The 23,652-nt window shown below is 41.1% G+C and overlaps 1 protein-coding gene across 2 annotated transcripts in view; it reads left to right on the top strand.

Annotated features, from left to right (window-relative positions):
- The window catches only part of UBE2Q2 (ubiquitin conjugating enzyme E2 Q2), a 77,112-nt gene that overhangs the window by 15,163 nt on the left and 38,297 nt on the right, over positions 1-23,652 (top strand). The window contains exons 2-3 of one of the 2 annotated variants that reach the window (XM_048866696.2): positions 6,681-6,785; positions 19,860-19,964. In XM_048866696.2, the coding sequence (XP_048722653.1) occupies positions 6,681-6,785; positions 19,860-19,964 (210 nt within the window). The remainder of the gene's footprint in view (positions 1-6,680; positions 6,786-19,859; positions 19,965-23,652) is intronic. The other variant, XM_048866697.2, reaches the window with a different exon arrangement.

Below are 23,652 nucleotides of genomic sequence, written 5' to 3'. Positions count from 1 at the left end.
TATATACACATAAAAACATTAATTATAGCCACACTCTACCATGGCAGAGTGGCGTCCAATAGATCCACTGTATAAAGGAGAGGTTCGCTTGCTATACTGGGGTGGCCAGCCTGTGGCTCCGGAGCCGCATGTGGCTCTTCAGAGGTTAATATGCAGCTCCTTGCATAGGCGCTGTCTCTGAGGCTGGAGCTACAGATGCTAACTTTCCAGTGTGCCTGGGGATGCTCACTGCTCAACCTCCTGGTCTGCTCCAGGCTCTGCCCCCACTCCACCCCTTCCCCCAAGGCCCTTGCCCTTCCCCCAAGCCTGCCCCCACTCCACCCCTTCCCCCAAGCCTTGCTCCTTCCCCTCCCCCACAGAGCGTGCTGACTGGTCAGGCTGCCAGAGGGCAGGAGGCTCTGGAAGGTGGGAGCTGATTTTGGGGGCGGGGGTGGCTGGGCTGGTGATTTATTACTGTGGCTCTTTGGCAAAGTACATTGGTAAATTCTGGCTCCTTCTCAGGCTCAGGTTGGCCACCGCTGTGCTATACAGCTTGCAGGGGGTGGGATAATGAAGTTTGTGATTAAATCAAAACTTCCATGGTAACACATAACTAAGACAGTATTTTACTGTGACTTCACATACCTTAATTCTGTAGTACTCTGGAAGTAATCTAGTTTGGGCTGTGCATAACTGCTACAGCATACTTCATAAAAAAAGAGAAAATGTATAGTGGTAACTCATGGTGTCAAACAGGTAACAATTATATACTAATTACAAGTTCAAAAACATCCTTGTTAAGGGTAAATTGTCTTCAATAGTATATGCTTAGACACAAATGACTAATCTGTCTACCCTATGAACAAGCTAGTCTGCAAAAACAACTATAAAATTACAAAATATTCTATTACCTTTAAGAAGTCAGAGCCCTGACAAAAGGTAAGGAAAGCACATATCAGGATGTGAAGCTTAGTGTCTGAATTGTGGTATCTCATTGTAACCTCTCATCCTTCCTTGTGCGGTGGCTTTATGAAGAACCATTATGCCAACTAACAGACATGCAATTCCAAAATTGTGTTGTAGTGGCAAGCTCCTAGGGACTCTTCCCTCTTGTGTCCTGGGTATTTATTAATGGGCCAGATTTAACCGTTATCTTGATATTGTTTAGCTATTGGATGCTTTATATAGCATGGGAGCTAGACAAAGGTTTGTGGTTTTTGACAACACAATCTGGCCTCTTGTTAGTACAAACGCTCTCCGGAATGTAAGGGTACTATGAGTGGTAACTGTATCTAGGTTGGCTGTAAACATTGAGCCTTTGTCTTCTGGCCTCAGTACACTTTTGGTGTGATGTAATTGCTCAGTATGTCAAGTGTTCTTGTTACTGAGCAATTTTTACAGTACACAGATTAGCTTATAAAAAGGCTACACAAATTTAAGCCTGCAGGCTTTACTTGTAACAAATTCCTGCTCTCATTTGTAGAGCAAGAAATTGCTCCCTTGCAGAACTGCTATAAGACAACCAACCATTTTTGTGAACAGTAACTCTGCATCTGAACAGTATACAACCTCATCTCAGTTGAATTGTGTGGCAAAAGGCCCAACGTAAAGTACCCTTCAGTCACCTGAGAAATAACGGTAATTAATATTTATAATAGTGGGTATCAGTACAATGGTATTTCTTGAATTCAAGGGTTGCTTGCCTAAAATGCCAGAATTGGGCAATGAGTTATTTAAAGATGCACAGGTGAAGCTGTTGTCCCTATACCGCATTGATATTCTTTCTGATCTTCCTTTTCGCACCCCCAACCCTACTCCTCCATCCCCTTACAAAAAAACCCCCACCAACCCTCTCAGATCAGCTGCTTGTAGGTAGGTTTAGTCATCTAGTAAATTTTACAAGCCCTGGTTCTGCAGAGTAGTTCAGATGACCTCCCAAGCCATGAGTACAATAGAATTTTTTGCCATATCCTAAGTACCATGGCTGTTTGTTTCATTACAGATCTCAAGTGAGCTTCTTTATATTTACAGATTTGAATGTTTGAAATGCTTGTTTATATTCCATATTCCAAAATGGGTGGTGACTCATCTCTAGTATAACACAAATGATGTGTCAGAATAGTTATCTGCTCATCTATAGAATCTTTTGATGCTATTTATCAAAGCTGTTACTCACTTAAAATTGTGAATATATCCATCAAGAGTCAACTTTAAATACCTTGATTATGTGCCAAACTGGAATATACAGTAAGTGTGTGCACGCACAATTAGTTTAAAAACTGACACATTAACTCACTAAGTTTTTTCTCATGCACTGGCTGCATAGGAGTGGTATTGAACTTGAAGATCCTTTTCCTTTTGCATGTTCAACTCCCATTAATACTATGCTTAGTATATGGTCACTGTAATCTGCTTTTTCCACATTTACTCATTTTGTTTTAAAATGTAACATACAGCTTGAGAATATAGAAGAGAAAATAAAAGTGCCTAATGATACGTGCCATACAGAAACAGGTCTGGATATTGCCTGTGTCTTAACATGCTTCCCAACATAGGGTGAGATTTACTTTACTTGCAGAAAATCCAGTTAGTTAAGTGTTGGAGTGGGAAGGGAGGATGAGAAGGTGAAAAAATCATCCAGTGCAGGATACTGTATATCTTATCAGCCACTAAACCCAACTTACATATTAGGACCACCAGATCCACAAATCTAGTGTTCTCCTTGGAGGCTGCCCTGCTGTCATTTCTCCTCCCCAACACAGTGGTTATTGTAAATGGTGCAGAAAGTATTACATGGGTCCTCCAGACTGGGGTAAATTTTGCTCACAAAGCTGAAGAACTCTGTTCTGGATATTTTAGTACTGCTGGGGGCACATGGTGATGTGAGAGAAGAGCCTTTAGAATGATAGGGAAAGAATATAAATAGAAAACTACTGTCTCAACAGAGTCTAAATGCATAATTTGGAAGAATGGTCTGTGAGTAAGATGTTGTCTCCTCCCATCCCCCTTTGCATCCAAAGGCAGGTTGACACAACTCTGGGCAATTAACTAATCACTCTTATTTATGGAAGAGAATTAAATAGGGAGATTCATAGTTAAGATTTGGATTGAATTACTTAATCAAATGCTCAGCTTCAATGGAAGTTGACAGTGTCTCTTTTTCATGAGATCATTTGCCTGGCTGGAATCACATGTGTATCATCCTGGTCTCTCAAATAGCATTTAGTGTTTCTAAAATCTTTCCTTCTCTTTACCAAGGCAAGAATACAACTAGGAAGGTTCAGTAAGTCCACAAATTCTTGATGGAGTTTACTTCAATTAAGATGACCACTAAATATAAAACTCTTGAGAAAAGGAAGAAAGTGAATAACCAAACCTGGCTGTTTTGGACAACTTATTTAATAAACACAAGTCTACTTCTGGAGACTTGTTGGCCTGATTTCGCCTTAGCTCATTTCCCCCAAAAAAACCCAAGCTCTGGGTGCCATGGACAGAGAATTATTTCTGTATCTTGGAAAACACTTTTGACTATTTCTGGGAGCTAAAACTTGATAGACATCTCAAGGGTTCTGCTTTATTTACAACATGCTTGAAAACAAAGTGAAAAATGACTGATTTTTAACACTGCTCCTCACTATGTAACAGTCTTTCTGTATGATATCCTTAAGCAATTCAAACTTTTAGGGAAAAGTAGCTTCTCTGGAGTCTTGTAAAACTCAGTTTTATAAAACCTGTCAGTTACTAGTAGAATTTTGTTACTGCTAATTTGTCTTATCTACTGACCTTTATAAACACTGAAGTCGGAATTTTTTTTGCTGTGTGTTGTTGGGGATGCATTCTGCACTCCACTATCTTTATTGCCAAAACCTGCTGCACCTTGTCTAGCCATATGACCTCTTGCAAAAATCCATTTTTCTTCAATTAGAAGGGTTATCTGTGAAGCGAGTCTAGTGCTAACAAGAGCCAATTCTACTATGCTTGTATTTCTCCATTTCAAAGTCTGGCGGTACATACTCTGCACTTCTGTTTTAAATACATAGTGATTTTGCAAATGATCAAAATGCCTAACCCTAAGTAGGAAGATTTAGCAAAGTATTTTTATCCATTATATTCACTTCCAAAGCTTGTTCAAAACCTTGTTTGGGGTTTTAATGACTGAATGATAACGTTAGATCATAAGCTTTAAGGGCAGGAATTATGTCTTCTAGAGGGTGCTGGGAATTTTTACAGGGTACTGTAAAGCAAAGAATAAATATCACAAGAAGGAAACTGTGTAAGGACATAGTCGTAGCGCACACTTGACCACTACTCTTAATTTCATTAGTCACTAAAACAGCCAGTAATCTTGCAGTAGCAATGGGAGTTAACTGCAGTTAGTAAGCTGTGAAATAAATTTTCACTTAAGCATAGTGATAGTGCGGATACAATGCACTCACAGCCTGGAAAAGAGATTTTTGTGGTGTTTCAAATGGCTCTTCAGTGAATAAAAAAACCTTCATTTTTTGTTGTACAAAACCGGGGGGGGAGGAAGGAGAGGAGGAGATGTGTGGTGTTGATGGCAAATGTTATTCCAGAGAGAGGTTGCAGATGACAATGTCTGGATGTCTAAACTAGTGAAGTTCAGTGACTGACTGAGGAGATGGAACTTGGCCATCAACAGAGATCTTAGGCTGGAGATTTTCTTGGGCACAATTTAGTTTTTAGATGTGCATAGCCATGTGGTCATGATCAAGTAAACGGGGATGGGTGGGCAAAAGTTTACTACTGACTTGCATAATTTGTCTCACTTTCTGGGGGAGCCACTAATTTCCCCATATCTCAAAGACTTCTGAAGGATGGCAGAGGATTGAAGTGAGGCCTTAATATTTCATTACTCTTACAAATGCAAATACACTTCAAAAATATTCTAAATTTAAAATTAAACTACAGTTGTGTAAGTGAAGATAGCATCTCAAAACATACTTTGTTCTTTGATTTATTTGTTTACTATGAGGTTCAGCTGTGGCCTTGTTTTTTTCTGGAATACGTGGGAGATAACGGAAGTTTACTGAAGGTGCATTTGCCTAAGCATAGTATATGTCCACAGGGTTAGAGGCAGGTAGAATGCCGTGATATGTGCTGTATAGTGTATAGCATTTATATACCTCTTGGAGTTTCTTGCACCTGCCTTCTCTCCTCATTCCAACACTACATCTGCTATAAGATGCTGTCTTGCTTTGGGCTTGGCAGACCATGGCAATATCAGTCTATGGCTTTGTCTACACTGGACTTGCGTCAGTAAAACTTTTGTCATTCAGGGGTGTGGAAAAAAACACCCCACCCCGGATGACAAAAGTTTTACTGACAAAAAGCACCCGTGTGAACAGCACTTTGTTGGCAGGACAGCTCTCCTGTCTACAAAGCTACCACCGCTCATTGGGGGTGGAAGTTTTTTGTCGGCGGGAGAGCTCTCTCCCAGTGACAAACAGCGGTTACACTGCACGCTTTTTAGCAGCACGGCTGTAGCAGCACAGCTGTGTCACTAAAAGGTGTGTAGTATAGACATAACCTTAATTGTGCCTCTGTTTTGTGGGGAGTGCACAAAGCTGAAGAGGGTCCTCTTACTGACCCATCTATGCTAGGACAGATGGCCTTTTGATCCTAACTACCAGGATTATTCAGTAACTCACAGCAGGCTTCTTCTGAAGATTCTGAGAATTACCTAAAAAGCTGCAAAAACAATTTGTAGGAATATTGAATGTTAAGTAAGTGGAGGATGGAGTGGTAGACTTGTCTTATAAAACTGCTACACTACTTGAAAACTTTGAGTTAGCTTTGGCAGCTTCTAAATAGCATAAAAGACTTGCTTTATGATTGTACAAAATTCTTTTTATTCTAACTAACTTATAAATATTTGGCATTTTGCTATCAAACAAAACAAATTTAAAACCCTTTTTGGGTCATAGTGGTACCTTGAAAGCAGCCTTGAAGTAGAAAGTTTTTGAGACCCTGCTCTCCAGGAGGCAGTCTTTAAACTCTGGAGGACCTTTCACAAGCCCACAGTAGCAGAAGCATAGATAAAATTGGTGCCTCTTAAAGTCCTGGTCTTGGAAGACATAATGGGGACATTACTTACTTATGAATTACTTACTCATGTACTCCTAGAGCACGCTGCCAAACCAGTTAGGAGAAACTTGTTCCGAGGTTAAATGTTGGTGCCTCTTCTGTGGTGCTGTCAGGATTGTGAATAGGTACCAAATGCTTTCATGTTTTTGTTTCACATACTTGAGTGAGTCTAAAACTTTGTTGACAAACACGAAGTTGGGATGTAGATATGTCTGACTCTTGTCCTTCAAAATATAGCTCTAGCTTGTAATATGTTGTGATGACTCTGACTGTACTAGGTTCATTGACTTTCTGTGGTGTCCACTGCCCTCCAGACTTAAACTTCAGAAGTGAAGGAAAATTACTTTTAAACCTCAATCTTATGTAGGTCCATTGTTGGACTGAGAGGAAAATAGGCTGAAAATTTAAAGTGGCAGGAAAAAGCTTGAATAATAAGTTGAGGTAGAGAGGCTGGGGAAAAGTTAATTTTTTCTTAAAGTAAATCTGAGGTAAAAGCATCAATGCTACTACATAATCTAACAATTTAAGTTAGTCTGACTCTAATATTGTATTACTTAACTATTGGTATGGATGTTTAACTGTCATTTCTATTACAGGAGTCTTATCCTTCTTCATCACCAATATGGTTTGTGGAATCAGATGACCCAAACCTGACTTCAGTGTTGGAGCGATTAGAAGATATTAAGAAGAGCAATACTCTGGTGAGGAACTAGTGGTTTTTTACTTTTTCATTAACTGCAGGTCAGATTGAATAAAAAGTGGTTTCACAACGCAAGGCTCCACTCCCACCCCAATACTTTTGGATGTTTGCATATACTTTCACATCAGAATGCAGGCAGCTCTTTTTAAAGTACTTGAATAGTAATTCCAAAAGGTTTGAGTTTTTTGGATGACTTGAAACTGTCTGAGAGAACATTTGTTAAATTGTCAATGGTGTAACTTATACATTCTGAAAATATTTAAATGATAAATAGATTTGTACATAAGACCTTAAAACCTATTAAAATCTCTAATGGGAAGCATTGGAATATTAGTCATTGGTATTTCCATTATGCAGAAATTATAATTAGTTCATTACTTTTGGGGGTAGTTTAATGTGTGGTTTTAGAGTAAACGTGCTCCAGAATTCAGCTGGAACTGTGGTTTCCACAGCTGTAAAATTTCTCAAACTTAAACCTGAACATTTTTCAGAGTCTTTGATTTTAGTAGGAAAGATTTTAACAGATTTGTCCTAGACAGTTTTGCAGTGCAGGTGGTAATGAAACTGGGCACTGACATGATGGACTTGGAGGACTGTAATGTACAGATTGTTTAAATTGAAAACTGCTGGAGTACAAGTTCTATACCAGTAAAGGCTGTTTAGTGGCATTATTTCTGGCTTGGGGGGGGGGAATCATAGAATATCAGGGTTGGAAGGGACCTGAGGAGGTCATCTAGTCCAACCCCCTGCTCAAAGCAGGACCAGTCCCCAACTAAATCATCCCAGCCAGGGCTTTGTCAAGCCTGACCTTGAAAACCTCTAAGGAAGGAGATTCTACCACTTCCCTAGGTAACCCATTCCAGTGTTTCACCACCCTCCAAGTGAAAAAGTTTTTCCTAATAGCCAACCTAAACCTCCCCCACTGCAACTTGAGACCATTACTCCTTGTTCTGTCATCTGGTACCACAGAGAACAGTCTAGTTCCATCCTCTTTGGAACCCCCTTCAGGTAGTTGAAAGCAGCTATCAAATCCCCCCACATTCTTCTCTTCCGCAGACTAAACAATCCCAGTTCCCTCAGCCTCTCCTCAGAAGTCATGTTCCAGCCCCCTAATCATTTTTGTTGTCCTCTGCTGGACTCTTTCCAGTTTTTCCACATCCTTCTTGTAGTGTGGGGCCGAAAACTGGATACAGTACTCCAGATGAGGCCTCACCAATGTCGAATAGAGGGGAATGATCACGTCCCTCGATCTGCTGATCCTACTTTTTTTGCAGGATATTAGTTGCCCGTATGGATTAATATTGATTCATCATACATTCATTTGTTTGGGGGGAGGGGGGGAATAGGGAAGTATTCATGTAATTTGCCTGAAGTATTCAGCATGTAGACTTGGTTCTTGACGTGTGGCTTTTAATTATCTGGATATAAAAATCCACAGTATAAATTACATTTAGAAGACCATGCAGAAATAGCAAGGAAATTAACAACTGAAGGTGAAGTTTACCATATGTCTTCCAATAATTGGACACAAAGGGTACGTCAACACAGGCATTTTGGAGCCTGCAGGAACAAGCCTTCCAGCTCAGGTCGACAGACTTGTGTTAGTGAAGCCTGCGCTAGAGTACTAAAAATAGCCCAAGGAGGGGGATGGGCTTCAGAGGCTAAGGTCCAGCCCAAAGTGCTGTCTACATGGCTGTATTTAGAGTGCTAGCATGAGTCCTGCTAACCAGAATCACTCCTGCAGGCTCCAAAATGCTGTGTGGACGTACCTGAGGGGGCACCCCGTTAAAGACGTAATGCACCCTGTTGGACCTTCCTATGGGAGGAAATACGGAAAACAACCTTCAGTTGTGGATTTCCTTGCTGCTTTTGGTATAAGTGGAACATTCTACTAACTGTAGTTCTTGGTGTAGTTTTTAATAATTTAGCTTTTTAATACAACCTTTAGCAGAAGGGGTTATAATGATGGTTATGTGTTCATGTTCTGGCAGTGATCATCAGTAGACCATATGGCCAAACAAATGGTGTCCTGGGATACCTGGTACAATTGAAGAACTTTCCAAAACTTGCTTGGCTTGTTGTTTAGTCTCTTTGTGAATTCATCGTTGTTCAGTGGTGACAAATTATTCAATAAGCATGGAATACTTTTGCTTTTGTTTGGCTTCGGGCTGTCAAGCAATTAAAAAAATTAATTACGATTAATCGCACTGTTAAGCAACAATAGAATACTATTTATATGAATGTTTGGATGTTTTCCACATTTTCAAATATATTGATTTGAATTACAGCACAGAATATAAAGTGTACAGTGCTCACTTTATTTATTTTTCATTATAAATTTTTGCACTGTATAAAAATAAAAAATAGTATTTTTTGATTCACTTAATACAAGTACTGTAGTGCAAAATCTTTATCATGGAAGTTGAATTTACAAATGTAGATTTATTTTTTGTTACATAACTGCACTCAAAAAACAAAACAATGTTAAACTTCAGAGCCTACAAGTCCACTCAGTCCTACTTCTTGTTCAGGCAATCACTCAAACAGGTTTGTATACATTTAGGGGAGATAACGCTGCCCGCTTCTTATTTACAACGCCAACTGAAAGTGAGAACAGACATTCACATGACACTTTTGTAGCCAGCATTGTAAGGTATTTACATGCCAGATATGCTAAACATTCGTATGCCCCTTCATGCTTCGGCCACCATACCAGAAGACATGCTTCCATGCTGATGACACTCATTAAACAAATAATACATTAATTAAGTTTGTGACTGAACTTCTTGGGGGAGAACTGTAAGTCTCCTGCTCTGTGTTTTACCCGCATTCTGCCATATATTTCATGTTATAGCAGTCTTGGATGATGACCCAGCATGTTGTTCATTTTAAGAACACTTCCACTGCAGATTTGACAAAATGCAAAGAAGGTACCAATGTGAGATTTCTAAAGACAGGTACAGCACTCAACCCAAAACTTAAGAATCTGAAGTGCCTTCCAAAATCTGAGAGGGATGAGGTGTGGACCATGCTTTAAGAATTCTTAAGAGTAACACTCTGATGCAGAAACTACAGAACCCAAAACAACAGAAAAGAAAATCAACCTTCTGTTGGTGGCATCTGACTCAGATGATAAAAATGAACATGCGTTGGTCTGCACGGCTTTGGATCATTATTGAGCAGAACCCACCATCAGCATGGACGCATGTCCTCTGGAATGGTGGTTGGAGCATGAAGGGATGTATGAATCTTTAGCAAATCTGGCACATAAATATCTTGCAACACTGACTACAACAATGCCATGCATTATCTCGTGTAAATGTATACAAACTTGTTTGTCTAAGCGATTGTCTGAACAAGAAGTAGGACTGAGTGGATTTGTAGGCTCTAAATTTTTAGATAGTTTTGTTTTTGAATGCAGTTATGTAACAAAAAAATAAATCTACATTTGTAAATTTAACTTCCATGATAAAGATTTTGCACTACAGTACTTGTATTAAGTGAATCAAAAAATACTATTTTTTATTTTTATACAGTGCAAAAATTTATAATGAAAAATAAATATAAAGTGAGCACTGTACACTTCGTATTCTGTGCTGTAAGTCAAATCAATATATTTGAAAATGTGGAAAACATCCAAAATATTTAATAAATTTCAATTGGTATTGTCTAACAGTGTGATTAAAACTGCAATTAATCGCAATTAACTTTTTAATTGCTATTAATTTGAGTTAATCGCGTGAAAGTTGACTGCATTTAATTGACAGCCCTAGTTTAGATAACCACATGAGAACTTGTGACAAGGCAGTAAACTTGTCCATGGTTTGTCATGCTGAATTTCATTGTATAAATGCAGTGTCTGTTTGTGTGTGCAAATACTAGTTGGTGCCCAAAGAGGCTGGAGGAATAAACACAGATTTTTGGTTATGTACTTCATCAGGAATGCTACCTTCATAGGGAAAGAGTTAGTTATTTTGTTACAGTCACACCTGGCAGTGACCTGTTCATCTCACCAATGTTTTGTTTTATAGGATATACTGCCTGTCCAGGGCCTCAGAGGGGCAGGTGAGTGGCTTAGTTAGACAGCCATGGATTCCAAGCAAGGCTCAGAAATAACTGGGGCCTGTTAACCTCTGTGGAAACCAGCCTGGACCACACAAAAGAGAGGAGCTAGCTGCCAGAGGCTGGGAGTGGCTTAAGAGTAAAGTAGCTTTGCTGAGGGAAATCTGCAGGGACCCTAGACTTGGTAGGGAGGCAGCGCTAGTGTCAGGTATGCCTTTTGCTGCTATCCCTGTGTAAATTTCCCCCAAATCTGGTCAAGTTGTATGCCTCTGAAAAATTGCAGTTTGTACATGCACGGGAGAGGCTTGTTAGAGTTGGATCCCTAAATATTCACTCAGCACCAGGCATGCTCCAACCTGGGGTGAGCAGGACTCTTCCTGGCAGCCAGAGAGTACTTATCTGGGGATAGGCACTGAGAGCAGGGAGACTATTGCTCCTGTGTTCTCAGTGCACCTGCTACTGGTGCCCAGTCAGAGGAGGAAGAAACCGCATGTCTCAAATGCAGGGAGTGTGGCGGCGGAGGCATTCAGAGGAGGGGAAGGTGAGTAAGTGGGTGAGCTGAGGTATATGGCAGGGGGCAGAAGGATGTCTGAACACACTCTCCTCTGTGGCTCCTGTGTCCAGTTCAAGGTTCTTAGTCTCTTCTTTCCTCTGTCAGTACGTAGCTGTAAAACCCACTGACAGTATATCATCCCTTTCTAGTGGCTTGTCCACATAGAGGAAAACCGCCTACTAGAGCTACTAGTTACATCATTAAATTGAGTGGTAGAGATCTGTGCTATGCATTTGAGGATCTGGACCCTGCTGATGAACCAAATTTAGGCATCAGTATGGTTCCACATGATAGCACTTGGGTTTTTTTTCTATTTGTTTCTTTAAAAAGTGGGAAGCTACTATTTATCCAACTATACTTCTTTTAAAAATTGATTTAAAGACCATCATAATGCATATGCACAAGGGAGCCGACTTAGGGTTGCATGGACAACTTTATTTCTGGCATTTCTGAAATTTTGAGTGCTTGACTTTGCAACCTTGATAATGTGTTTTAATATTTTTTGACACTATAGATGTCTGTAATGTGGATAAGGTAATGTAACTATGAGCATATTAAAACTTCCCGATTTATGAATTAAAATACTTTACATGTTCTTCACTGAAATAAGAAAAATCATTAATCTCCCTCATGTAAATTATTTGAACAGTAGCAGCTGTATTTCTGCTGGGATCACTAAGGGTATGTCTACACTACAATTAGACACAGCTGGCCTGTACCCGGCTGACTTGAACCAGGAGGGTTCAGCCTAAGGGGCTATTTCATTGCAATGTAGTCCTTTGGGGCCAGGATGCAGCCCGAGCTCTGGGAACCTCCAATCTCACAGGGATCTCGAGCCCAGAGTCCAGCCAGAGCATGAATGTCCACACCGCAGTGAAACAGCCCCTTAGCTCAAACCCAAGTCATCTGGCATGGGCTAGTTGCAGGTTTTTAACTGCAATGTAATGTACACTAAGGGATCATGTAGGATGGAAGCTTCATTTTTGTTCTGCTGAAACTTCAGACATCTACGGAACATGCTTGGACACAATATTTCAGTCATTAGCAATAGCTGATGTTTCTCTAAATTGTGTGACATATATGAAGCAAGATATTTTCTGTTTTTCCCCCCCTTCCCCTTCATGCTGTCCCTCCCTGTCATATTCTCTAGCTATTTCCTAGAGTGGAAGGCTAGCACTTATTGCTGTATTGCTATATATTCTCTTATCTAGTGTGTTTTTCCTAGGTGGTCAAAGGTACTATGCTTCACAGTGGACGAGGGAATACATTAATTTTACAATTAAGGATCTCTAAAATTCCTTGTGCCTTTGTGCTGTAATGGAAAATCTCTAAAGAACATATAAAAGGGCCTCTTGTGTGGGCCGGAGTTAAATAAAACTCGTCATATTCATCATACGTGAATACAGGAAATTGAAATGAATGTCTAAACACCTCTTGGAACTATAACACCATCACAGCAACTGCAAGAACAAGTTCTCAGAACCCTTGAGGGGTATAAATAATTTCATAGATCTATTTGGAGTCACTCAGTTACCACAGTATAACTCAGGTGTGGGCAAGACTATTTCACAATTCTCCTGTGGTGTTTGTGTTTTTAGGAAAATGTCCTTCTGCCCTCCTGCAGAATCTTTTTTGATGTAAGATTCTGCTAAAAGAACAAGTATCCTGATATTAAACTTACCAAGAAAATCTAAACAGGCAGGTATTGAGATGTCTCACCCAGTCAGCCTACAATGAAACTTGCCATTAAAATGGTGCAGAAGTTGGGGTGGGTAGGCCTCTCATCAGCCACAGTCATAGCCCTCCAAGAACTTCTAAATCATCATATTATGGCACCTCTCTCCTGAAGATTCTCTGGCTTGTCAAATCTAGACTGAACTCAGATACCTTACAGGGAAGAGGAATCTAATACACAAGAGTCACTGGTGTTCTGGCTTAGAGATTGAATATTTCTTGGGTAGCCTGGATCTAGAAGATCTAGCACAGATTTTCTGAGAATTTGGGAGCATTTAAAAAAACAAATAACAAAATGTACACAGCACTTAGAGGTGGATTTTAAAATAACAGACCTACAAGTATATTCCCTTACCTAAACTTAACCTCTATGCCAATCTCAGGCAGGTTTGTCATTATTCTACATCTCTGAGTTGGGAGAAACAGCCTACATGCTTGCAGCCTTCTCCCTGTCTCTGACTGTCGGTCTTTTCACTGATACATCCTGGCCAGTCTCTTTCCGTTCACCCAAAAATAATGCCTCCCTTTTCTAGGGTCTGTGTGGTTTTGTAAATCTTTTTTGATCCCAGGTTTAGCCTTGGGAAGAGTAAAACATCCTAGCATGGATGGAGCCAGCGAGGTAAATTCTCCTGCTACTTGATGGCCCAACCATCGTTACTTTAACTCCTTTAAAGCTGTGTATGTAAGGCTGACTTATTTCTGCCATGGCTTTATCTCACGTGCTGAGTTCTGTAGCTTCCTCTGATTTGGCACTGAGCATTCAGGCAGGTCATAGTACAAAATTGGCCAGAGAAATTCAGTCACACAAGTAATACGGACACTTTTCATCACCGCATCTTTATACATTGTTCTGACTGCTGGGAAATTTGTGGCTTGCTAACCTTGCTGATTTTAAGGAAGGTGGTGGTGACCCTTATCATGGAGAGCTAGTGTCTGAGACAGATTGGTGCAGGGAAACCCTGGAAATAGCTAGACTGGATGGGAAAGAATGGCCTTGTGGTTGATGTCAACTGGGGTTCAGTTTGCAGCTTTGCTGAAGCCTTTCTCTGTGACCTAAAGCAAGTAGTTTTACTTGATGTCTGTTTCTTTTTCCGTAAATGAGGTTACTTGCACACCTCACAGGGCAGTTGAGACAGAATTTGAGCTGCTCCAGAGGGAATGTGTTCTTGAATTTCTAAGTATTTTGTACTATCCAGAAAGAAGGGGGTAAAGTAGGAGATAACTGGGTCTATGGGCAGCACGTGATGAGATGCCTATTGTACACTATTTCCATACCTGTTGTGATGGATTTGGTCACAGAGACCCCCCCCCTTGGGATGGTCACCTGATGTGTTGAAACTACCTCTAAGCCTGTTTTCTTTGTCAGCTTGGGACTCCAGAACCCTGCCTTGTTGAGTCAGACATGCTAGCCTGTTGCAACACAGACCCAGGTCTGGTCCACACCCCCAAAGCTGCAGGCTTTAACCAAAAACTCCTCAGCAAGTCACTGATCTCCAGCACCCAGACACCCAGCTCCCAATGGGATTCAAACCCTAAATAAGTTAGTTTTACTCTATATAAAGCTTATAGAGGGTAAATGCCGCAATTGTCTGCCCTCTATAACACTGATAGAGATGCACAGCTGTTTGTTCCCCCAGGTATTAATCGCTTGCTCTGAGTTTACTAATAAACAAAAGTGATTTTATTAAGTATAAGAAGTAGGATTTAAGTGGTTTTAAATAATAGACAGAACAAAGTAAGTTACCAAGCAAAATAAAACAAAACACGCAAGTCTAAGTCTAATACATTAAGAAACTGATTACAGATAATATCTCACTCTGAGGTGTTCCAATAAGCTTCTTTCACAGACTAGACTCCTTCCTAGTCTGGGCCCAATCCTTTCCCTTGGTACAGTTCTTGTTAGTTCCAGCTCAGGTGGTAACTAGGAGTTTCTTATGACTGGCAGCCCCCTTTGTTCTGTTCCACCCCCTTTTATATCTTTGTCACAAGGCGGGAATCTTTTGTGTCTCTGGGTTCCCACCCCTCCTTCTAAATGGAAAAGCACCAGATTTAAGATGGATTCCAATACCAGGTGACATGGTCACATGTCTTGTGAGACCCCAAGCCTCCATTCTTCCCAGTCTGACTCTCAGGAACACAGGAAGGCTTGCAGGTAGACAGAGCCACTTACAACTAATTGTCCTAGTCAATGGGAGCCATCAAGATTCTAAACCACCATTAATGGCCCACACTCTGTATAATTGCAATAAGACTTCAGAGAAATACTTCATATTTCTCACTTCAGATACAAGAATGATACATTCATACAAATAGTATGAACACACTTAGTAGATTACAAGTCTTGTAATGATACCTTACAAGAGACCTTTTGCCTAAAGCATATTCCAGTTACATTATATTCACAGTCAAAGCATATTTCCATAAACATATGGAGTGCAACATCACACCTATCTAGTAGGGATTAAATAATTTGGAAGTTGGTCTAAGCCACCCAACTTCCATTGCTGGAAGCAAAGAGGGGCTCCTCTCCATCCTCTTGGATGCAGGAGAGTGGGAACCTTCTCCCTTCCAACCCCTGACTGTGGGAGCTTCTCTCATCCTTGAATCTCATTGGGAGGGTGAGAGGCAGAAAGTGGCTTTGTATTCTCTCGTAATCCCCTTTATTTCTCTTTTAGAAGGGGGAAGGGGGAAGCAAGGACAGAAGTAATGAGACTTTCGTTCCTCCTTTCTGCAATCACACCCCACCCTATGCTGCTGCTCATAGGTATGTTCTCTGCCCCCACTAGTAATAGCAGAGCCAAATCTTAGTCCTTAGTCTACACTACTGGGTTAGGTCAGTGTAAACTGGCTTGCATCAATCTTGCTGTTGAAGTGTCTTTACTTAAATTTGGCTCCCGCTGACTTAAGTCCTTTTCTGTGCTGATTTAGTAACACCACTTCCCCCCGAGGAGCAGCGTAGAGTCAATGTAATTAGGTCGACTCACTGTTCAGTTTACATACTGCGTTGCTTACATCAATTGTTACTGGCTTTCAGGATTCGTCCCACAATGCCCAACACTGATAATACAGTCGATACAAGCGTTTCTGGTGAGGACACGCACCGCTAACACAAAGCGAAGTGCACGCGGGCGCACACAAGTGATATTTAATAACTACGGTGACTGTATGCTGATGTAAGTTAAGTCTACGTGATTTGGTAGTGTAGACATTGCCTTAAAAAGTCCATGTGCTCAGAAGCTATAGATAGTCATGTGAAAAATGACCAGATTCTTTAGAAGTTTAACTACAGCTATTGGGCCTTTAGAAATGTTCCTACTGGGGAGTGCTCTCTTACAATAAAATTCACTTTTTACAATAAAATTTTAAATAATGTTGACTCAGTTATCCCTGAGTTTTAGTGCTGTTATTCTATTCCCAGGTGTGCGCGCACACACACACATACACACACACTTCCCACCCCCCACCCGCCGATAGGCCCTGTATACGCATGTGATAGAGATATCCATGTGATATTTATCATCCGCCTTTGGCTGCCTTATCTGCACTCCACCCACTAATTAATCTCCTTAGGACTCTTAGCATTCAAAATACATAGAAGTGTCAGCTGCTTTTAGAAAATAAATAGAAAGCTACAGAAAAATAGCACAACTCATGAGGAGTGTGGTCTTCCCAGCTGTGTTGCTAAAATCTTTCCACCACATACTGTTTTCCTCTAGGTGTATAGTGGTAGTACACAGGCTTTATGGGCATGACCCATGTTATTCATGAGGAGTTGTCAGGATGACCTGAATGTTTCAGAGACATAGAAAGTGTGGCATAAGTAAGATACAAAAGAGCTACTTTAGGCTTTTTGTTAATGTACTGGTACTGTAATTCATAGCCTTCTGCCTGCAAGTAACTTTCCTTTTTAAGGGAAATCAGGCTACAAAGGGGGAAAACACTTACTCATTTCCATTTTTTATAAACTTTTTGAAAGCAGCTTTTCTGTCATCTAAGAGTCCCTAAAAATCACAGTCTTGCTACTAGTCTGAGGTAGAAACAAGTGCTTCATGCTGTTGGAAAACCTGGATTTTCAGCTCCAGTGGGATAAGGTAAGTATATCTAGCTCAGCTAATCACAAGACCTTGTATCTTTAAAATGGTTGCCAATTCCAGGACTAGTGATGTAAAGAAATATAATTACTAATCCCCATGGCATCTAAACACCAAAATAAACTAATTGAAGTATCTGCATTGTCCTGACTGATGATCTCTTCTGCAGCCTTGATGAGCTAGATTGCCTCCTTAGGGATTCTCCTTACAGGGAAATACTTAAAGGGAATCGGGGCTTTCTAGCCTAAAACTAGCTGCTTCTAATGCAGGAAGATCTGTGTAAACAGATGTCTTGTTTTGCACTCTGAAAGTGGCAGGAAAACTCTCTCTCCCTAATACCTTGTAGAAGGGAGATCTACGCCTGGCAGCAATTTAGTACCTTATGTCCAACTCCTGCAGGTAGGGTTGCCAACCTGGAGGTTTTGTCACATGACATAATCTTTAATTAAAAATTAATCTTTAATTCCTGGAGGCCGCAGGACAATCCTGGAGGGTTGGGAACTCTATCTGCAGGCTTCATCTTCTGTATTATAGTGCTGTCAAGGTTCCTTACCCGCTCTGAACTCTAGGGTACAGATGTGGGGACCTGCATGAAAGACCCCCTAAGATTATTCTTACCAGCTTAGGTTAAAAACTTCCCCAAGGTACGAACTTTACCTTGTCCTTGAACTATATGCTGCCACCACCAAGCGTGTTAAACAAAGAACAGGGAAAGAGCCCACTTGGAGACATCTTCCCCCAAGCCCTACACCCCCTTTCCTGGGGAAGGCTTGATAAGAATTCTCACCAATTTGTACAGATGAACACAGACCCAAACCCTTGGATCTTAAGAACAATGAAAAATCAATCGGGTTCTTAAAAGAAGACTTTTAATTAAAGAAAAGATAAAAGAATCACCTCTGTAAAATCAGAATGGTAAATACCTTACAGGGTAATCCGATTCAAAACATAGAGCATCCCTCTAGGCAAAACCTTAAGTTACAAAAAGACACAAAAACAGGAATATAGATTCTGTTCAGCACAGCTTATTTTACCAGCCATTAAACAAAAGGAAATCTAACGCATTTCTAGCTAGATTACTTACTAACTAACAGAAGTTCTGAGACTGCATTCCTGATCTGTTCCCAGCAAAAGCATCACACAGACAGACAGACCCTTCGTTCCTCCCCCCACCCACCCCCAGATTTGAAAGTATCTTGTCTCCTCATTGGTCATTTTGGTCAGGTGCCAGCAAGGTTATCTTGGCTTCTTAACCCTTTACAGGAGAAAGGGTTTTGCCTCTGGCCAGGAGGGATTTTATATCACTGTATACAGAAAGGTGGTTACCCTTCCCTTTATTATTATGACAAGTGCATAGTCCTTGTGGAACATAGAGGAAATCTATAATCTGCAATCACTGCTTCTTTGCCTAATTCATGTTTGAGGGCTTGGAAAGGAGGAAGGAAGGAAACATTTTGTGATAGGGATGTTGTTTTTTTTGTTGTTTTTTTAAAGTGGGTGTTTGTGAGTTGCTCAGAGGTTTGGAATGTTAGTAATCATGGAAGTGAATTCATGTGAACAGTTCAAGTGTAGTGGTAAGAGGCAAAATTAATGCCACTATTTCTCATCTGCAGAAATAAATTTATTCTATGCAGGGAAGTGGGAAAAGGCATAGATCTCCTCCCTCTTTTCCTCCCTCCCCCACCTGACCCTCCTCTTCCCTTTCCTCCACCATCAGCAGCCTGACATGAACCATGAATACCTACATCTGCCCTCTGTGATTTTTGAATGAGTGTTGTGACGTAGTGCAAATCTGAGTGGTGCGGCAATCCATGTGCCTGGTTGCAACACCACCCAGTCTCATTGTCACTAAGGTTTGGCCCAGCCAAAAGGTGGTTGGACCATGATCATGGTGGTCCCACCCACTCCCCAGTTCTGCAGCCTATGTTGTGGATACCATGACCATGAGAAGTCACTTCATTTACATATTATAACTTTATTGCAAGATACAGTAATCAATAGCACATTAAGAACTACTGGAATCCAATAGTTCTAGTAATTTGGGCTGAAATTATGCCTGAACCTATTACAGGAGGACAGGTGTGAGGAGAGGAGATTACTCTTCCTCTTATCCCTGCACAAGAGCCAGTCTCATTCCTTATACTGGGACTGCTAGCTCCCACTGTTCTAGGGGTGTGTTAGCCCAAAGTGGGTTGGAAAAGGGTAAGGCCATGGCCACATGGCTCCAGGCTGCGTTCATATTTAAAAAGCACACTTCTCCAAGACAGAAAGCTGGGAGATAGATTGTGCCTCTTGAGATGTAATCCATTTCACTGCTCTTAGGGTAGAGCAGCTTCATGGACATTGCTTGCACAAATTTGATCCTTGAGCTGTGAAACCCAGAAAACTTTTACCGTTTCCGTTGTTGACTTGCCATGCTGGTGGTTTTCTGATTTAGGAATTTATAGGAGTGTGATCATTATAGAAAAATGAGTGCCTGGAACTTAATTACTTATGTTACCATTCTTTGGACTTAATACTGTGCGGACTTAGTTCTGTATGTACATGTTAAAGTGATAGGCTGAATGTTCAGTATCTTCTGCTGTAGAAACTTGGAAATGTGTTTAAAATAAAACTTGTTTTTTAATTTTTATAGCTTCTTCAACAACTGAAGCGATTGATATGTGACCTCTGCAGATTATACAACCTTCCTCAACATCCAGATGTTGAGATGTTAGATCAGCCATTACCAACAGGACAGGTAAATCCAAAAGATCTAGACATCTACTGGAAATTAAAAGCCTGTTCTTTAATTCTAACAAGATTGTATACAGCAAGAAGGAAAGGAATGATCTTAAAGGAGCCAGTGTTTGGACACAAAGCACTATTGCTTTATACCAAAACTTAGGGCACCTGTCCTTCCTTTTTAATTTTGTTGTAGGATTTACTTTGACAGAATAATGTACAGCTTCCCTTTCCCCCATCCCAATTCCCAGTGAGAGAGAGGTTGTGGGGAAGTGTTCATGTGTACAACATCTGGACTGTCAGTTGTGAACTTGGCCCAAGATTTTAGTTTGGGGATTCCAAAAAATATTTTCCATCCGTTGTTTGACTTTTTTCCCCATGCTTCTGTAACAACTTTGAGTAACTATTTTCATACTCATTCTTTTACTGCATATATCAGTAGATCCTTAGTGACCAAAGGGCATTCCTTCTCCATCTCCCCATGCCTGAAGCAGCTAGCAAGAGGCATGCTGACAGTGATTGCCTTTTCTATTATTGTTTTCTTTCTTCTCCTCTTCATACCTATTTGCGATCCTTTGGGCTCCTCTGTCAAAATTAACTCCACCATTCCCCTTCCACTCAGCTGTCATCTACTGCCTCAGAACTCCTGGCTCCCCTCTCTTCTTCATCTGTCATCTACTCTTATCCATGGTGACTTTAATTATTATATTGACTGTCTCATCTGACCTATTGGCCTTCTACCTGCTCTCTCGCCACCTCATTCAGTCTTCAACCCGGTCCCTGACTCAGCTCTGTCACATAAGACAGCCATTCCTTGGACCTAGTCTTCACTAAGCACGGGTCTCTTTATTACCTCTCTTGCTGAATTCCTGATCTCAGGCCAATTGTCAGCATCCCACAACTCTCTCTTTTGTGACTTTCAGACTATCAACATCTCTGAATTCTCCACTGTTCTTGTTGTCCTTCATATCCCTAGTCTGTCCTCCCAATCTGACTTTTACCCACTGCACTGCTGCCACCGCTACCCCTCTCCACAAACGTACTTAGCTCCAGCTATGTATTGGCTCGCATGGCATTGAAATCTCTGGAGAAAAATCTAGAGAACTTCTGCCCATGCAAACTTTCCCTTTATATTTTGCATTACTGTCTAGCCCCCTAAATGACTCTACTACTTCCTCCTTGAATCCATTGTCTGTCTGCCATCTTCAACTGCTTTCTCAGTCCCCTCTTCTCTTCTGACATGCTGCTTCATCTTCAAGGAGAGAGTTGTATTTTGTTCTCTTCATTTAGTCCTACTCTCCTGCTGTTGGTAGTAGTCACTGATCTTTATCTCTCACCTATTCTCTTCCAACTCATACTCCTCTGACAGCCAGCCTTTCATCTTAAACCATAAAAGTCTCCTCTGTACACAGAATGGAAGGGGTCGAATAAGCTTTGGTAAGCCACATCATCTTAAAAACAAAAGCTTTGACTCTAATATATTGCCTCCCCCTTCTACTTCATCTTTCAACTTAAACAGTCTGCCTACAACCACTGCATCAACTGTCTCACCTCAAACCACTGGATCTACTGTAATCTACCTTCTACTATCTCCATTTCATGGAAATTGATGTCACTTGCTCATTTTCTTTCTGGCTGTCATAGGGGGCCTATATTCAGTCCTCTTTGATCTCTCATGTGCCTCTGATACTGTTGATTCTTAACCTGCATTTTCTTGGCTTTCATTACTGTTCTTTCCTGGTTCTCCTCTTACCTCTCCAGCCACTTTTTCAGTGGCTTCTTTGGCAGCATCTCCTTCTCTGGAAGAGGGGTTCAAGAATAGAACCCTGAGAGACTCCACTCACATGGGCCTGTCTACTCTCAAGTGTACTTCTCCACTTTGGATGTCATATCTAGCTATCTTAACAAAACCATCCAGACAGATATGTCTATCTCAGGCTCCCCAGGGCCACAACTGAGTGTATCTTTTCTCCCAGATGCTGTGTTACAATTAACCCCACCATTCTCCCTGTCAGCATGGGCTGTTACCTGGAATTTTCAACTCCTCCCTTCTCCACCCAAATACATAAACATCCATGCTGTGCCATCCTGTTGCTCTTTCCTCTGATGCTTCAAAAATTCACCCACTCCACTTTCTGGTCCCCATAGCCAAATTGCTTAGACAGCCTAACTCGCTCCTGCTTTAGCTATTATAATCTTTGGTTAAATAATTTACCCACCACAACTTGAGTCACTTTTCTACTTCCCCATGTATTGCAGATAACATCTTGGTCCTATCTCACAGAGCCTTTGCCTAAATCTGACATGGCTTTCTCCTTTTGTGTTTTCAGCTATTTAAATATGAAATTTCATGGTGTTGTAATTGTAGGAGTCCTGACCCAAAAAGGATTTGGGGGGGTGGCTTGCGAGTTTATTGAGGGGGAGGAGGGGTTGCAGTACAGCTACCCTTACTTCTGCACCACTGCTGCTGGCAGTGGCTCTGCCTTCAGAGCTGGGCAGCTGGAGAGCGGTGGCTGCTGGCCAGGAGCCCAGCTCTGAAGGCAGAGCCACTGCCAGCAGCAGTGTAGAATTAAGGATGGCACGGTATGGTATTGCCACCCTTCCTTCTGTGCTGCTGCTGGCAGGATACTGTCTTCAGAGCTGGGCACCCAGCCAACAGCCATTGCTCTCTGGCTGCCCAACTCTGAAGGCAGTGCAGAAATAAGGGTGGCAATACTGCGACCCCCTCTAAAATATCCTTGGGACCCCACCCCTTAACTCCTTTTTGTGTCAGGGCCCCCAATTTGAGAAACCCTGGTCTCCCCCTGTGAAATCTGTATAGTGTAGGGCAGGGGTTCTCAAACTGGGGGTCAGAACCCCTCAGGGGGTCTTGAGGTTATTCCATGGGGGGTCGTGAGCTGTCAGCCTCCAACCCAAATCCCATGTTTCCTCCAGAATTTATAATGGTGTTAAATATATAAAAATATATTTTGTTTTTTTAAATTTAGAAGGGGGGGTCGCAATCAGAGGCTTCCTGTGTGAAAGGGGTCACCAGTACAAAAGTTGGAGAACCACTGGTGTAGGGTAAAAGCACACAAGACCAGATTTCATGGTCCATGATGCATTTTTCATGGCTGTAAATTTTGTTAGAGCCCTAAGTATATGTAATCGGCTCTGAGAATATTCCTTTTATTTGTATGTATTAAGATAACAACATGGCTTCTAAACTCCTCTAGAACAGCAGATGGTTGTCATGTGGTAACATAACTTATAGTAATGACTAAACTGGAATGTGACTAAAGATGAGCAAGATTATAGTTGTATAGTATATCTGTCTTTCCCCAGTTACACACAAGGAAAAGGAAACTCCACTCTGAGATGGACTTGTAAGTGACTAGATCATCATAAAAGGAAGTAGTTTCACTGAACAGTTCTGGTTACACCAGCAAACTGGAGGCAAACCTGAGATAATCTGCAGCAAATTACTGAAGAATTGATTCAACTTGCTGTTCCATATAATATGTGACAATTCATTAAAAATTTGAACTAAACCGCATAGTCAGTATTTTATAATAATTGTTGCACAATTCATATTTACTATAGAAGTAAGCAGATTTTAGTTAGCTCATGACTTAATTGAGGCCATCATAGGATCCATGTGGACTCTGAATGTTCTGAAAACAGAGATGACTGTCATGACCTCAGAAAGCTATGTGTCTCATTTT

This window comes from Caretta caretta, chromosome 10 (genome assembly GCF_965140235.1).
Source record: "Caretta caretta isolate rCarCar2 chromosome 10, rCarCar1.hap1, whole genome shotgun sequence".
In the NCBI taxonomy this organism is placed as follows: domain Eukaryota; kingdom Metazoa; phylum Chordata; order Testudines; family Cheloniidae; genus Caretta; species Caretta caretta.
Note: the sequence above shows the minus strand (reverse complement) of the source record. Positions and strands in the feature narration are given on the sequence as shown.